The sequence below is a fragment of the Rhyacophila brunnea genome, unplaced genomic scaffold, assembly GCF_057557595.1.
Source record: "Rhyacophila brunnea isolate RB1 unplaced genomic scaffold, BYU_Rbru_1.0 scaffold_9, whole genome shotgun sequence".
NCBI classification, from domain to species: domain Eukaryota; kingdom Metazoa; phylum Arthropoda; class Insecta; order Trichoptera; family Rhyacophilidae; genus Rhyacophila; species Rhyacophila brunnea.
In genome coordinates this window covers 16,433,232-16,451,957 of record NW_028233361.1, presented here as the reverse complement: position 1 = coordinate 16,451,957, position 18,726 = coordinate 16,433,232, and the positions used below count along the sequence as shown (strand labels likewise).

General features: G+C 33.1%; 1 protein-coding gene across 1 annotated transcript; it reads left to right on the top strand.

Annotated features, from left to right (window-relative positions):
* Positions 1-10,930: 10,930 nt before the first annotated feature.
* Positions 10,931-18,322, top strand: Rh3 (Rhodopsin 3). The gene is made up of 7 exons (XM_085960102.1): positions 10,931-10,986; positions 12,064-12,249; positions 12,655-12,864; positions 14,231-14,367; positions 15,937-16,289; positions 17,029-17,111; positions 17,941-18,322. Exons 1-7 carry the CDS (start codon positions 10,931-10,933, stop codon positions 18,050-18,052), a joined length of 1,137 nt encoding a protein of 378 aa, XP_085816228.1. The 3' UTR covers positions 18,053-18,322.
* Positions 18,323-18,726: the final 404 nt, after the last annotated feature.

Below are 18,726 nucleotides of genomic sequence, written 5' to 3'. Positions count from 1 at the left end.
TTGGCGGGCAACCAATGAAGTAATACAGTATATGGTATTGAGGGGTGGTAGCATAATGAGATTTTAAAAATATTCAAGTCCCAATTACATACCTACCCAATACTTACATTTACAAATCAATTAATTCTGGGTATGCTCTCCATCTACAACATCTATAGACCGTACTCCACTGGTATATACCTATTTTAAATTGGGTGATTGACAACAAACATGTTTTATTTTTTTTTAAGAATATTAGTACTTAACCGTCTTGCGGATATCTGTCAAAAATGTAAACATTAATTAATGTAGTAATATAAAAACAAAATGTAAATATTTATAAATTTAATGTGATTCATCAATTCCAGCTGTGAAATTAAATTATAATAAATCCATCAATGAATATTATTAGCTACAATGTAATTTATAATCGTATTTAGATCATTCGATTATTCTAATGAAAATGTCTGACTTCTTTTATAACTGTCACTGTTAGTTAATAAATATGGACGATAAGATAATAGATGAATATTATATAAAATATCTCATTATAAGACAATTTATTATATTCAAATATAAGACAATTCTTTGTATTACCAGTAGATAATATTCAACCTACAACCATCTATCTAATCTGTTCATACTTTTTTCTTCTTCTCAATACATGTTCGCCCCATAGAACATATAAATATGGAGAGGAGAAACCAAAGCACCCAACAGAGTCTAGACCGGAAGAGAAAGGGGGGGGTCGAAAGGCCCGCAGTGGCGATGTTGGAGATAGTCTGTTAAGATCCGATGTATTTGTTTTCATTGAAATAATACTACAAATTGCAGATAATGTTGGTTAGTTTTTAAAATTCAATTAAACCCTGCGTACATCAAGTCATAATAGATAACTATATCGACACCTACGTATAAGGTCGGAACTGCAAAATGTAACTTTTCAGTAGTACGATTCTAATAATGACATCGACACCACAATGTTAATTTTAATGCTGGAATCGTAATTTTTTAGTTATGCCTAAAGTATTGATTGGATTTTTGATTTTTTTTTCTAATATCATCGTTTTATTATCTTTATAATTATTTAATAAAAGGTAATGATGTCAAAATAGCCAAAAACTCAGTTCCAACCTTTTACGTAGGAGGTGTCAATATATTCTATCTATAAAATATCTAAAATTTATAGATAGAAGAATATTATTTATCTATTATGCTATGTTTTAGGTAGGGATAACATGAATTTAAAAATAATTACAAGATAAAAAGAACTTTTTATATACAACATTTTTAAATTTTCTGTTCAATCATATAAACTTGACTTGACTAGCTTAAACGATCAAAAAAAATTGTACTTGATAGAAATAATAATGAAATGTCATTATGATTTCCATAGTAACGCACGTTTATATTAATAATTTAGTTGCTAGGACCCCAGACCCCTAGCAACCAATAATAGTGGATTGGATTACGGATTTCTTCCGAAATAACTTTTCATACAAAACAGAATTAACTGAAAATGAATTCAATTCTACTTAAAGATGGCTAAAAGTATTAAAAAATGCATTGGCATTGTGTTCTGATTTATTCTTGAAGTTTCAAATGTCTAGCTAGTCGGGAAGTTAGTTAAAAATCGATTGCAAGATTTGTACCGGATAAACAACCACCGGACATATAAGAATACAATCTAATAAAAACGTTGTAATAACTATCCAACACCATCTGCAATTTATACTCTTAATTTAATGAAAACCATTATTAAGTACCACTGATAATGTGTACACTATTTTTGTCGGCTCTCCACAGCCTACCCTCACTGGTTTGGTTAGGCAGGGTTAAATTGAATTTGAAAAACTAAACCAGCACCATCCGCAAATTGTATTGTTAGTTCAAAGAAAACAAAATATGTATGACTGACAAAGTTTACTGTGCACTATTTTTATATTGGATCAACAGCCTACCTGGCTCTTCGCCACTGTTGGACTGTAAAGAAAGAGACAGGTATTGATGATATCATGAAAATAGCAGTTCAAACAGGGTTTCTTAACCTCTTGATAATACCATAGCATAGGTAACAATATTAAATCTTATTAATTTGAACCTTTACAATGAATTTGTTGTTGCAAAGGGCAATAGTAGGTAATAATGATAATGCAACAGTCATAGTGTAACTTGGTCACGTCACAATACATAAATACAGTATTAAGAAATCGCCACAATAAGATTTGATGAAATCTGTATACCGAGTAGCTATTAGTTTTAACAATTAGTAGTGACTCGAATTGTTTTTAAAATGACTTTTATACAGTTGTAACATAATATAATATTAGAGTCACTTAATCGCCAAACCCACTCTGGGCGATTTTTCAATAAAATTAGTTTTGAATGTACGTATGTGCTATATCGATAGGTCTACCAGCCTATCGAGATGCGAGTTTTAAATTCTGACCAGTTTCATCAAAAAATCAAAATGAATATTGACTTGAGTCACCAAATCTGCTCTAGGATAAATAACAGCTTACTAAATCCGCTCTACATAGCCGACCAATCAGAATTCGTGATTCAAACCATGATTATTAGCATACGTTTAAATTGCTATACAAACGTCACCTTTCAGCATTATCGTAAACGCATAAAACAGTTTTACGTGATTTACTCGAAAATAAAAAAAACTGGCTTAGCTAGTAAAAGACTCAATTGTTGAAAATATTTCACGACCCATAGGTTAAGAAACCCTGAATTTAAAGCTATAAACAATGAAAAGAAGGTATTGCCCGATGAAGTTCTAATTATTATAGCGCCTATACACGTTCATGGATTTACTGGCAGCAATAGTGTGTATTTTATTCCGACAATAACTGTTTACACATAAAAGTGCTGACTGTCTCTCCAATCTCATTCTTCAAGAGTAAGCGAGACGCAATATTGTCATTTTATGATACTATTTGACAGGTCGTAAAAATCGGTTAACCTCAAAATGAGTCTCTGCGCGTGTGGTTCATTTTTTCGCCAGCTGGTTCGTCACTATCGTTCTACTGCGCAGACGCATATCGAAAAAACCCAACTGTCGCATGAAAATTCAGAAGCTTCTGAACTTTTTTTATTCATGCAAGCAATCTTGCATCTGCAGAATAATAAATGTTTACACATACATTTTCTTGTTATGGCCACGATAATACTTACTATCAGCAGTAAATCTATGCATGTGTAAACGGGCTATTATTACAGATTGGGTTACAGTTGAATCTGAATGACACATTGTAAAAGGCTTTACAATTAATTTTTAATATTGAAACACTACTTTATGTCAAATACATATTATATTATTGTAATAGCACTTTCAATTTGTCCGTACATAAGCTATAATAAATGAAACGGCCTAGCTTTAGTATAAAAATTTATAAAAGTATTGTAATTTTAGTAGGATGTAATGACACAGGGTTTTGATATATATACACACCTGTAGTACCTATTATAATAATTAAAAATGCCCAGTCGGAAAAAATTGTTTCCATCACCATATAATTTATATTAATGTATGTAGTAATAAGCATCATTCATTCTACTTGCATTTTTTTAATCCATAGTTATATTTTTAATTTGTTATTTTATATCCTTCGGCATATTGTATTATTATAAACAGTTGGGATTGAATTTATGTTTTAATTATTTCAAAGTACAGTAAAGTAGAATCTAAATATAACGGACTTTGGATACAACATACAAACTATCCGGTCAAATGTGAAAATTCTTAAAAATATCCTGTTAATGTCATACATGTTTAAGTCCAAGTGTCATCGCTTGTAAGCAATGTTCTGCACGTGGTAATCACGTCCTACTTGTAGACTGAACATAGCACTGACGTTTGCAACGCTGGCCGCTGATTCACACAGCTGCACAAGCAGCTGTTTAATTTGTTTAAAATGGATGCATTTTATTACTCCATTCAATAAGTTTACAATGGTTAGAAGAAGATGAAGGCGATCCTGGGTATCACATCATGACTGAAAGTAAAATAGAAGATAGAGTGATAAGATCGCATCTCGACGATCTAATTTTATTGACTATTTGTCAGATAACAAAATTCAACTATATTACATGCATTTTCGTAATTTTATAGAGTTGTTTATAAAAAAACATTGCAGACTTCAAAAGTGCAAACAAAACTTGATTCTTTTTCAAAGCAGGGTTACTGAAAGGAAGTGCGTCGACATTGAACATAAACATCACTCCACAATGGGTGTGATGATCCAGATATCATCCGAAGACGAATAAATAGGATTTCTGTTATATAACGGACTTTCGGCGTTAACAGACACACCCTCACCCATATTAGTTTGTTATATCGAGATTTTACTGTATGTTTATTTAAATATTAACATATTATTCAATATGCAGTAGGTACTGCCTCCCTTAATGAAGTAGATAGATCGTATGAGTCTCATTTTTGTTTACTTTACGGAAAACCACAAACACAAGTAAATTTACATTCCACTGACATTACCAAGAAAGTGTTTTGAGGAGATATGTATTGAACTATCTTTTATCTGTTGATTTTATCACTTAATGTAATATGTCATTTTATGTCAAGTACAATACTAAAACTTAAAATTACAAAAAATTAAGATAGGTTTCTTTGACCCTAAGGCATAAAGTCCACTAAAGCAGGCTTACGGGGCGCTTGCGCATTTTCTATGTGAATCGTCGAAAATACAACGTAATCAAATACGCCAGCGCACACTGGATTTGACGACGCTTTGTGCCCGCCTGCCCCATGAGTCACCGTTTTTGGCTTCTCAGCGATACGAATTAACGAAAATACAACGTAGTCCATTCATTGAACACGGCAAGCAAAATCACGCTCCTCGAACCGTCGTCGATAAGACGGGCGAGAAGCCATTATTTAAGAACAATGAACTCTTTGTTTAGTTATTGCGTGTCCGATATTAATTACAAGCCCCGAGAAATTTAATAATATTTTTATTGCTTTGTTATGAGAGACGCTGATAATCATAATTATTTTGTGCTCCTTGAGTCCCTTATTACATAGGTGAAGGGTAATGCGCGGGTGGGAGGGGGCCTACTCAGTAGTGAGCGCACCGAACGCTTTTTTGGTGGGCTTTATGCCTAAGACACCAACCGCATTATTACAGTTAAATATAACATAGGAAGGACACCGATACATTCAAAAGCATTGAAAATCTTCATCTACAGCGGTGGATCCTAAATATAATTATGAAAGTGAAGTCAAAAATAATGTTACTAATCCAAATAATGAAATTGACTTTACACTTATGATTCTTTGACACTTTTGTGCTCTGACATTTATTTTCTAGGGCTGCACTAACTAATGCTACAAATGTAAAACAATGAACCATAGAATATCAACTTTTGTCTGGATGCCAATTCGACTAGAATAAAAGCTTTCATCATCAATAAAATTAGTGTTGTAATACAAAAAGTATTAATGAATTCCACTAGATATGTTTATGTATGTTTCAAAATTATACTGAGACTGAAACAGAACATAAATTTTATCTTCGAACTATTGTTCAGAATGTAAAATTTCACATTCACTTTATTCGTAAATTTTTCAAATTTATTTAATCCTTTTTTCACAAACAAAATATTAGATAATTTTATTGTTATGTACACCACCGTTTATAATAATCTTTATAACTATTTTTTTTACATAGTGTTTTATATATTTGTACCCTAGTGTAATAATCAAAACATAGATAAAATTGAATTTTTCAATTAAGTACAATATTAATAATGTCATATCCATTGAATTAAAAATATTTTCTTTCATGAATGGCCAATAATTTGTGGAAAATATGGATGAGCTTTTAAAACCAAGATGGCAGTAATTTTTGCAAACTAGTAAAACAAGCTATCTGTAGTTATACTGCTTTGTGGATTAATGCTATTGATCTATCACATTTGAATTATTAACATTCCTTTCTCTCGCCTAGATATATTATGACAAAGATGTATAAGAAGAATTACAGCATGTATTCTAACACTAGATATCGTCTTTAAAATTCTAATAAAAACACGGTGATTATAATATTATTTTCTTATGCCGAGAAGCATAGAATATCGATCTTACATTAAATCATTATAAGTTAATTATAGTTAATACAAACTTTAAATAATAATTTAATAGTTGCTTATTGAATAAATGGGCACATTGCGGATTCAGTCTATTTAGTGTCATTCGTATATTTTTTATTGACATGGCAATAAAGTTTGTTTAAAGATGGTGTCTGTTTACATAATTAATACACAGATGTCAACACTTTTGACAATATAATCAGACGTATTAAATACTGCTAATCTTCCATGTTTTCGGCTATAATTGATACTTACTTGAAATAATTTTACTTTGTCAAAAGCAAGTAAACGATTTTAAAAAATATTGCCATAATATAATACAAATATAACTGTCAGATTTGCAGGTTATTCGTTGTACGATGCACACATACACTCTAAACACCATACATTAATAATTAGTGTTTAGTGATTTCTGATTAGTGATATTCTATGCATCTCGGCCTTAGCCCCAATAATAGTAATTTACGGGTTAGTGGGTCTTTTTTTATTTTGCTTAAAATATTGCCATCTATTGATGGAATATAAAAGATATCTTGGCGCTCAAAATTGCAGCATGTGTAATAAAATTATATAACTTAATGATAATCTTCAAGCCATAATATTATTATGAATAATAGCGATCAGTGCTTTGTGTTATTGAAGTTTGCAGAATGCATTACCAAATATTATGTACTTACTGCAAAAATTAATACTTTACTATTAAAAGGTATAAAATAACAACAAAAATGTTGCCAAAACAAAAAGTCTCTATAGCTTGTCATCTTCTATTCAAATATATAGAAGTTGTCAGGGACATTATGGGAAGAAAGCATCCCAAAACTGTCAGTAAAGGCCCACCCACATTGAGGTGCATGTCGCGGACTATCACATGAACTCACGGCGATAATTCGTTTATTTTGCAGAATATTTTGAACGTGTCTCCTAAATTCACTGAATAATGACACTGATGAAGAGTGCCTACAATAATGTATTAGTAATTTGAATTATTATTAATTATTCATGCTAATTTCAATTAATTTTAACATTTTCTGCGTGTGCGTACGTTAAAATACATGCGGCATGATATTCATAGATAATAGAACACAACCTGCAGACCATAGATAATAGACAACATTCTCATAGAAAATACATAGTGCCAACTGCTTAAAACAAAAAAGAACGTCAGTTTGACAGTTTGACGTGACAGACGAAAAGTGTTGGCATGTGGAATATGATAAAAACGTTCAATTGTCGTTCATTGAATCATGCAAGTACCGATGCAGTGCAGTTCAACGTGAAGTGCGCTCATTCTTGTTTTAATGATTACGGCAGATTTTTCCGACTGACAATGTTCGTTTAAAGGTTCACAATGTGCTACGGGATGGGAGCATCAGTCTGATAAAATTTTAAACACCAAAAACAACGACATTACACACTCTTTTCCCGTAGCAGCAGCCCGTGACAGCAGACGACAAGCACCGTAACATGTATCTATATGTGCCTCAGACTTAAGAGTTATTCCGTGACACATTGTTTGGCGGTCTAATAAAATATGATTAACCCATTAAAATGCTTCTTTCAAATAAATTGCTCTCATGTAAAACTGTGACTCACACCCTTTTGGCTTAGCATTGTCAATATTAATATTTATATAGATGCCTTTTGATATTATAAAACAATAATTATTTATGATGGTTAAAATTTAAGAAAGAAATTGCTCTAAAAACATTTGGTTCTTACTTTACATGTTTTATGCTGCACATTGTAAAAATTACTCTGGATGTTAGTGAATCACCGTAGAAGTAAATTCTACAGAAAAAAGCACTGGTCTCAATTGAAGTATTAAAGATAATAATAATTATTATATTATTAATAATAAATATATAATTATAATATCGAATAAAATTGAGATTTATAATGAAATAATAAATATTATAATGTACGTAGGTGTAAATAGATGTTACCCTATCCAATGACTGTTAAATGTATAAACCTGACTGTTTCTGTAACAACCCCAAGGGTACTAAATAATTATTTTACCCTTTAGCCACAAATTAATAATGAAATATTTAAATCAATGTATTGTTGTTGTTTGTTATAAATAAAATAATGTTTTAAACATTTCATAATAGCCATTTTTCTTAACCCATCTTATATATAATTTTACCTAGCCCTTCTACAGAATTCCAATTTTAAAAGCATTACAACGTTGAAGTCGATGACAGATGAACAAAACAAATAAAAATGGCATTATAGTTGGTTTACAATATGTGCGTGGATTTATGATTTATAGCTGGCAGTACGTATTGTTGCGCCATACCAATGAATCTTATTGCACCATACCAAGAAACACTTATTGTCTTGTAGTTGCAACACTGCATGCAGGGATTAAAAAAGTTTGGCTTCTGGCTTCTGAACTCTCATATTGTGATAGTTGCAACTGGCATTACATGTTGGTCGCAAACCTGCCGGAAAAAATATAAACTACACCGCGAAGCACACAAAACGCGCATGCAAAAACCACAAACGTGTCTCGCTGACACTTGAAAAATGAGATTTGTGCGACAATCGGCCACTATTGCTGACAGTAAATCCATGCACGTGTATAGGCTCTAGAAATGTCATGCGTTATTAATTAAATTATACCCGCATATTTATATATTGTGGTGATTCATTTTTGCAAAGCATGAAAAAGATTTATTGGAAGGTTTTAGAAGACATTCTAGGGCATTTGGATGATTTCTTTAATTATTATTTGAGGAAATAATACTTTTACATACGTGCGCAAGACATTTTCCATGTCAGTGGTGAAAGAAATTTAATGATGTGAAATCAGGTACCGACTTTATAGGGAGACTTCAGGCAATCTCTTTTTGTTATTTTTTACATGAGGCATTTCCTAAATTATATGCCAGAATAATGTTTCTAATAGTAATAAAGTTACAAGAATTTAGATATTTTTCGTACATTCTTGTCTCCTTGTCTCAAATAGAGAGGAATTAAAGCGCTGAACAATGAGCAAATATTAAAAAAATGTATTTTGGTTAACTTCTAAGGGGTGGGGTGCAGCAGTCTATTTTATGAAGGGAGGTTATATAATTAGGTCAAACTATGAAAGAAATGTATTTAATCTAACTGTTCACATAGGACAGTATTCGCTAATCAGTGCAAATTTGTTCTGTAAGGCTCAAATGAAGCCATATACATTTATAATTATCCAAGCTTTCAGCTAATCCATAATGTTGCCGTAATCATTTATACAATACACTCACAATCCAAACACAATATGACTGTATTGTTCATAGATCAGTGATGGCAGACCCATGCAGAACGTGATAATTTCTAGCTTCAAATGAATGTTGAAATGTATTAAGCTTTCATAAATTGTATTAAGACTATTTTATCCCTACAATACTTACTGTAAAAACTTTTGGATATGACACTAGTTTTTTATAATGATGTTGATTTTACAACGTTTTTATTAGCTCGTATTCTTTTGTCCGTTGGTTGTTTATCCGGTACAAATCTTGCAATCGATTTTTAACTAACTCCGACTAACTAAACATTTGAAACTTTTAGAATATATCAGAACACGATGCCAATGCATTCTTTTAATACTTTTGGCCAATTGGAAAAAAACAATAAGTAGACTTTACCAGTAACAAGATCAAACTCGCAACCCATAACTTCACAGATGGGGCTCTCTTCCAACTAAACGCAAGTAGGTACCTACTTTGAGTGAATTTTTTTATAATTTATTTTTATTTTTCTGATTTACCTAGGTTAAAAAGAGGTAGAAAATTACTGAAAATTAAATCTAATCAGACAGTAATAATTCAATTCTCCCAAAGTGCATAGCAACGCAACTCACACAACTGAAAGGCATGGAATCAGTTTGGAGATGTCTTTATCCAGCAGTGGATTGATCTAAGCTGTTTATAATATGTTAAAAGATTGAATAAAATTTACCAAAAAATTCAATATTTGACCCATGATTTGGGGTAAAAAATACAACATTCAATTTTGACCCATCTACAGAAAAGGGTTTACTACAGGGGTAGTCAACCTTTTTATATCCCACTTTTGTATCTCTGTTAGTAGTAAAATTTTCTAACCGCCCACCGGTTCCACAGCAATGGTGATTTATAAAGTAGGGAAGTAACTTTACTTCATAAAATTTATAAAGCAGACTTACATACAGCAAGTTAAAGCATATAATAATAATTACTCACCAAATACTTTATGTCAGACTTTCGCTAAGCTTGGCAGAATAAATCATAAAACAACTTACTGTAGTTAAATCTATCTTTTTATTTATACTTCTGAAGTCTGATGAAATTATATTTAAGTAATTAATTAAATTATTAATGAGATCCTGAGGCTAATGCTGCGAAACTAAATATTGGATATCTGGTTCAATTTACATTACAGGATACAAATAGTATATTTTCTTAAATTTAAATTGTCACGGGGAATTTTATGAAAATATAATGTTTTTAAAACCACTACCGCCCACCATAAAAGCTGGAACGCCCACTAGTGGACGGTAGGGACCAGATTGACCACCCCCGGTTTACTATCACTGCAGCAGATTGTGAAGAAACATCTTGGATTTGATTTAATGAATACAGGCTATCGAGGATTTGTGTCTGTTTGAAATGAAATCCGGATTAGACTCAATTATACAATTAAAGCGTAGTGCGAACATAATATATAAACCGATGCTTCCGTTGGTAATACTGTCAGTGGGCACTTAGCTGAACATGGAGCTGAGTGTCTAGGGCGGGTATCCCAAATTGTAACAATAAATTCTCACCTGTAATCTGTACACACTATTCCCGTAATAGAAAGTAAAATGATCATAGAAAATGACGTATTTGGCAACATGTCAGTGCTACGCCCTGAGGCCAGGTAAGCAATATTTCTCAATAAAATTGTATGACTTTGGTGGGCACAAAAAATTTAGACTATAATAATTGTTGAAGGAACCTAATAATATGTTATTTTTCTATTTTTAAATTTGAAATTATTTACCAAACGCATGAAGTATTCAGTTGTTAAATGACAAATATTAACATCTTTTAGTTGGCATTCCTATTTTCTGACACACGCAATGGCTGCCATTTTTACAACGTTTTTCTTAGCTCGTATTCTTATTTGTCTGGTGGTTGTTTGTCCGGTACAAATCTTGAAATCGATTTTTAACTAACTTCCCGACTAGCTAGACATATGAAACTTTTAGAATATATCAGAACACGATGCCAATGCATTTTTTTAATACTTTTAGCCATCTTTAAGTAGAATTGATTTCATTTTCAGTTAATTCTGTTTTGTGTGAAAAGTTATTTCGGAAGAAATCCTAGAAGTGGGTCTTAGCAACTAAATTATTAATTAATATACGTGCATTACTATGGAAATCAATATGACATTTCAGTATTATTTCTATCAAGTACAAATTTTTTTGATCGTTTATGCTGGTCAAGTCAAGTTTTATTCTTATATTGATAGTCATTCAACAGAAGATTTAAAAACGTACATAAAAAGTTCTTTTTATCTTGTAATTATTTATGTTCATTGTGATTACATCTTACTCGATGCAGTTATAAATGGTTTTACACAAATTTTAAAGGATTTTTCAACTAAATAATAATGCGGAACTATAACATTATTAGCTTATCTACTCATCGTGACACATTGTCTTTAAAAATCCCTGAATGTCCCTGAAATTTGACAAATAAATGTCATAGCAGTAGTGTGAAGTTTTCTGCAAATGAACCTGCAATGTGAAGTCTCTTTTAGCTAACTTAATCAGTGGACCAGTGGTCCTTTTTTGCTTAAATTTCATACATTTAGGCTCCAGGACACATGTGGTGATGAGGTGATAGTGTAAAAACCGGATGCTAGGTGCGATAAAATCTAGAATTGGCGCATACCCTGTGATGTGGAGCCAAAGATGATAATATACCGGACTAATATTGCTATTTTCAGGCTCGCGGAGGAGATTCGTCTCATGGGATGGAACATTCCTCCGGACCAATTGCGGCAGATCCCGGAGCACTGGTTACAATTCCAAGAACCAGAGGCCTCCATGCATTTTCTTCTTGGATTAGTATACGCTGCATTCACGCTATTTGCGCTTGTCGGAAATGGCCTAGTTATGTGGGTCTTTTCATCGTGAGTACATTTTTAAACTATTTTTAGCAAACCATTACTCTCATTTAGCGCTGACAACGACAACGTTGACTGGCAAGTGGCCATTAGATACTATAAGCATGATAATAAAATGTGTTAATTAATACTTTGGATCCTGAAGACGCACCTGGCGCGTAATGACCAGGCGGCCGATCAATGTTATTAACGTGCATTTTAAAGGTGGTAATTAAAAAATCATTATCTAGTCAGCAGCGAATGAGTTAACTGGTCAGCAGTGAACGTGTTAAGTGGTGACTTTACTTATGTGATGATCACAAAAGGTAAAATCACTGCTATTTGAATGTAGGCATTCTAACCAAAATATTTTAAAAAATAGAGCTAAACACGTATTCTACGCATGAAAACAATTTATTTTTTTGTTTCCAGCGCAAAACCTCTTCAAACGCCTAGCAATATTTTTGTTATGAACCTGGCCCTGTGCGACTTTATAATGATGGCAAAAACCCCGATATTCATCTACAACTCCTTCCATCGAGGGTTTGCGGCTGGTGTCACCGCCTGTCAAGTGTTCGGCATTGCGGGGTCGCTCAGTGGGATTGGTGCCGGCATGACAAATGCCTGCATTGCCTATGACAGGTACTTATAGAACATAATAAATACAGGAAATTATTTATTGTGTATGTACTATTAAGGAGATTAAGTATTTTGCTTTCATGCGAAGTATATGTCATATTATTTTTCCAACCTGTACATGTAACGCATGTAAAACATTATATCGTAGTATATTGTTCTAACCAATGTTGATTTTGGAAACCATGTGTCACTACGCTAATTCTATTGGTCATTGAGTGGAGAGCTACAAGGTTTTAAGTGTTTGTCCTTGGCGAAACAAAAGTAAAAATGAGGCAGCTTAGAATATATTACTTCATTGTTGGGTTTGTTTTCTCAAGGATGAACACTTAGGATCTTGTAGTATTAGGGTCTCGAAATGTCAAAGCAGGACATAATGTTTATTTTACCCAATTGGCACCGTAAATCGGATAGAGTATAATGACTTCACCACAATTTTTTTTCCTGTTTGATTTTGTTAAATAACTATATTATTTGCTTTATCAGTTACATTACACTAGCTTAATATAAACATGTATGATTAGGTTAAAGAATACAGATACTTACAGGAAATACTGAACTGCACAATTACCTTAATTTAGAATTGAGTATTTTTATATTGTGGTTGAGTCGTGGTCTAGTAAACACGTTTGCTTATGATGACTCGCGTAAACGAAGAGAATGAATAGAGAAATGGTAGTTTAATATTGTACGATACTATGTATGTTTAACATTTTTGTAACCTCTACCATTATAATGGTTTTTCAGTGTCTCTGAATTTGGGGTGCATCTTAGAATCGATGGTGTCTTACAATCGCTATCAAAAATGACATTTTATAGGAACACACAAATGAATGACTGTGTCAAAATAATATATTTTAGAAAAATGAGTAATCTCTGATGGTAATATTACAAACATAAGCACATGAATATTACACGATTCTTTATTGTAGTTGTATGAATTCCTCTCCGTAATAAAGATTTATTATATTGTAGGTATATTATAAAAGTCAAAATATGCTTGTTTGATTTCTTTTTCTACTTGGTTCCAACTGACATCTACCTACATAATGAAAAATACATTTGTTCAATTCATTTTTCCTGTCAATTCCAATTTTGAATCTTCATGACAGATAAAGACAAAGTTTGCATAATATTTTAGATTCAATATTAATTTGATGTTCTTTTGTTTGACTTTGCTGTCAGAATTATTTTCATTTTACATTCCCGATATTTTAATATTGAAGAATGTAATTATTATTGTTTTGGTAAGTAAGATAAAATAATGTACGGGTATATTGAATCTATGAATATATTATAAAAAAAGTGTGCATCTTATAATCGATGCAATACAGTACCTACCTATAATATAAAATTTGATAATAAATTGCAGGTTCAACACAATCACTAAACCATTCGATGGCAAACTGACCAGAACGAAAGCAATATTTATGGTGGGAATGATCTGGGCCTATACGATACCTTGGGCTGTGATGCCTGCTCTTGAAATATGGGGCCGATTTGTTCCGGGTAAGCTAATCGTTAATTCTATAAAATTATCTATAGTGCGAAAACATCTTCTTGACTACGTGTTAAAACTGTGAACTAACATGCTCCGCCCATTTTTAACCGCACTTCCATTATAAACTAACAAGCTCCTCCCATTTAGTAAACAACAGCGCCTAGAAGCGTAGCCAAGAAGATGTTTTCGCACAGTAGTTACAATCAGACTCAACATACAGAATAGGTAGGTATTATTTTTCTATGATTACCAATTCAATCATACAAAAAATGTTGTATAATCAATATCAAGGGTTGTACTATTAAGTCGGGTCTCAAATTTAAACTCATCTCGATTGCAGCATGTTGAATATGTCAATGTGATTTTATGGTAGTCTATTTTTCATTGTGTGCTTTCTACTTTTTATTTACATATTTCGGTTACATGTAAATTGTACGTAAAACATTTCACCGTGGCATGGTTCACCGTGAGCATTCTTATCGGAAAGAGATGACTGTATACTATACAGTCTTCAATATTGTTAAATTCAATATGAACATTAATTCAATTTTCATAGCTGACTTTGGCAAAATTCATGAATTCAAGAATGAAAACCTAACCTAACCTAACAATTAATAATACAGTATATCGCCTATTTTCTAAATTTGTTTGCTGCTGGCTTCCTATAAAGTGTAAACCGATAAGAACCGTGTTTTATTTAGACATGAATTTTATGTCAGTACTATACTGATACCAGATGAAGGTCTCCCACAGGAGACCACCTCAAAGGGCAGACCGAACCATCATAATTCCCAAAATACCACAGCCTACGTCCACTCTACGCGGTTCTCGCAACCCTCTGCCGAGCGAAGCCCGCCTCAAAGAATCGTAAATTCAAATTCTTCAGAATCCCGCCAAACACAGACGCGGCCTGTCAAAAACGGTCGCTCGCACCGCCACTAGTCGATTCATCGGTAAAACAGAGAGCGCGTTAATGCCGGCAATCTGACAGTGGGACGCGCGCGAAAAGCTCTCTCTTTTCCGTGACGCCAAACCAACAGCATCGCCCGCAAAAGCTCTCTCTCGTATCACACGTCGACCAACCAGGATCTCTGCTCGCCTCGGACGCGAAGCCAAGCCAGCATCCCCTATTCTCCAGCCAAAAGGACCGTGTCGGCGCCAAGCAAGATACCAAGCTAAAGCATTCCGGACAGCCAGCCAAAAAGACTGCATCGCCATGACCAACCCACCGCCACGACAATAACCTGTACCCACTTAAAATAAACCAGCCTTGACCAAATACCCCGTGCGTTTCTGTCCCCCACCCCCGCTTTGACCTTGACGTTATCACGGCCTGCCATCTCCGCTTCAGAGCGCGCGGAAGGCCGGTGATAATACGACCCAAAGAGGTTGGATCGTCTTTAATATAAGGCCTTATATTTCCAATACAACATTTCACGGTGAACTGTGATACGGCAAACTGCATACATACAAGTTTCTGGACATGACGTATTTCATGGGAACGAAGTCAGTAGTATTTTATAAAAACCTTTTAACTGTATTTAATAAAAATAAATTGTTTGTTTCTTTAATTTCAGAGGGATACTTAACCCAATGCACATTCGATTATCTGACCAACACATTCGACAATCACATGTTTGTTGCTGTAATATTTACCTGCAGCTATGTTATACCGATGTCAATGATTATCTATTACTACAGTCAAATTGTCAGTCATGTAATTAATCATGAGAAGACACTCAAGGAACAGGCGAAGAAAATGAACGTTGAGTCTTTGAGGAGCAACCAAAACCAAGCTAATGAGTCTGCCGAGATCAGGATTGCGAAAGCAGCGATCACCATCTGCTTCCTATTCGTGGCATCCTGGACACCGTATGCGGTGTTGGCCCTCATCGGAGCTTTTGGTGATCATAGACTTCTTACTCCAGGAGTAAGTATTATTTATGATTAAGGTGAAACAGTTTTAATTAATCAATGCGTATCTAAAAACAATAAAAGGATATATTAATTTTTATTTATCTCTTTTTAAATTAAAAATATTATAAAGACATTAAAAGAAAAAAAAATTAAGTAAAGATAACCATAGTCAATCCAAATACATATGGCTCATAATGTGGACTTTTACAGAGGCAGAGGATATGGACAATTTATTTTGTTTTTTGAGAAATGGATATTAGCCTATTAGGTCTATACTCATTGAAATACATATGAATTTGCCTGACCCGAGATTCGATCCTGGGATCCACAACATTATAAGCTGACATGCTACCGTTCGCCCATCATGGGTGTAACGTAATCAATGCGCATTCCTTGAAGGGTCTCATTTTAAGATTACATATTTTATGGTTGTGTTTATCATAATAACGTGGTTTAATTAATTGTTTTGAAGGTCACAGAGGAGTTTTTAAATATTTTGTAGTTTTATATTTAAAAAATCTAAATTTCTCTTAAAAAATAAAAAAAATGTACCTAAATAATTCAAACCTTTTTTGTTTATATTGAATCTAGTTTCGGTATGGCTCAGTCGGAATCATCAGAAATCAACCATATATGTCTCTTTTTTTAAAGCATTTTAAATTAGGTACTATACTTTTATTGTTTTTTTTTTAATTTTTATTTCAATTTATTATTTATATTAACAAGCTATAATGTAATAAATTTCTTTTCAGGTAACAATGATACCTGCATGCGCATGTAAACTTGTGGCTTGTATAGACCCATATGTATATGCTATCAGTCATCCAAGATACAGGTAAGTAAAAAATATTATGACTTACTTAAACAACTATGCATCATACTTATAGGGACACCGATATACATGACAGCAGCACTGGAACAATACTTACTAAGCTGTACAGCTACTGTTGTATGCCAATAATCTTGTTATCCATTCAGCAATGGAAATTCTTACCAATGGGCCTCGATACTTCACGTGGTCCAGTGGAAAGTGTATGTCGGTAGTAAGAGTTGTTTATTCGTCAATTAATCTCAAAGTATAGTGACATGGTGTAAATAAAAGGAAAATAACTCGGGGGAGTTCGATCCGCAGTGAAACAACTCAGAGAGTAGAGCTGAGCAAATTTTGAACGAGTTAAATGATATTAGATTTATTTACAATGTTATAAATAATAAAAAGTAAGTAAGTAATAATAGTGATGCTTAGTTCATGTACAAGGGTTCATATTTTATGTGTAGTAACACGACTAGATAGGTTGGATAAACTGCGGTTGATCAATAATATAATATTATTGAGTAGGTACATGGCAATAGTCGAAATCATACCAATCGAATATTCTTAACAATATGTACCTACTTAATTAGTTACTTAGAGTATCGCTGAATTAAACAAAAGACAATTAATTGTCATTGGGGAGATATCATAGAAAGGGGAGTTATAACCTCAATATAAATTGCATGTCATAATTTAAAATGCCTACTTAGTTCCTTTTCGTTTATCAATATAGTGCTGTAGGTTCACATTAATAGGATCGGTGACACACCTGCAAAAGAAACCACGCTATTGGAAATTAATGGCGTATAATAGTATTTAATAATTCAATGTTCGATCACCTATCTTACAGGGCGGAATTACAGAAGAGGCTCCCTTGGTTGGCCATCAAGGAACCCCTTCAAGACACCACATCGGCTGCCACAGAAAGTTCACAAGCTACTACTACACCCGCAACTGGTTAAAATATTATAATAAAATTATTATTAAATAATTTCAAATTGCATTCACCACTGCCCTTGCATTTTAGCATTTCCTTTTCAGTTATTACCACATTGTTTTTATATAATGATTATATTTTTACTTGACCGAGCTACGTTTCATGGAAATGATTTTATCAAAACAAAAACTTTCTCATAAAACTTGACCATTGCAAAGAAAATGGAAATGATATCTGGTTGGATTATCCACATCCAAAAAATATTTATTGAATGAATAAAGCATTTATAAAACATATTTCTGTTTATTTTATTTAATTGGTTGCAATATTTTATACTCACAATATTTTAAATTTATATTACACAGCCGCACATAAAAGAAGGGGGGTTTGAGTCTAGACCTCATAAGGCTCATAGGTGAACACTTAATTGTACGTGAAGGCCGGGTGTTTATTGCTGGGCTGAAAGTGCGGAGTGTCTGGGTATGAGGAATGTATCTGGAAAAATGTGGTCTTCGTTGAAGCGACGAAAAGCAATAAGTAGTAGATGAAGTAAATGTGGTGGAAAAAAAGTCAGTGGCACCTGCTAGATTTTCTTAATCCTGCCCCCTTCCGCCACCTTAAAAAACAATAAATAATAAAAATATTGTTGTCTATTCACTGGACTTGCAGCTAATTAATCTGTAGTAAGTCGTGGGTTCA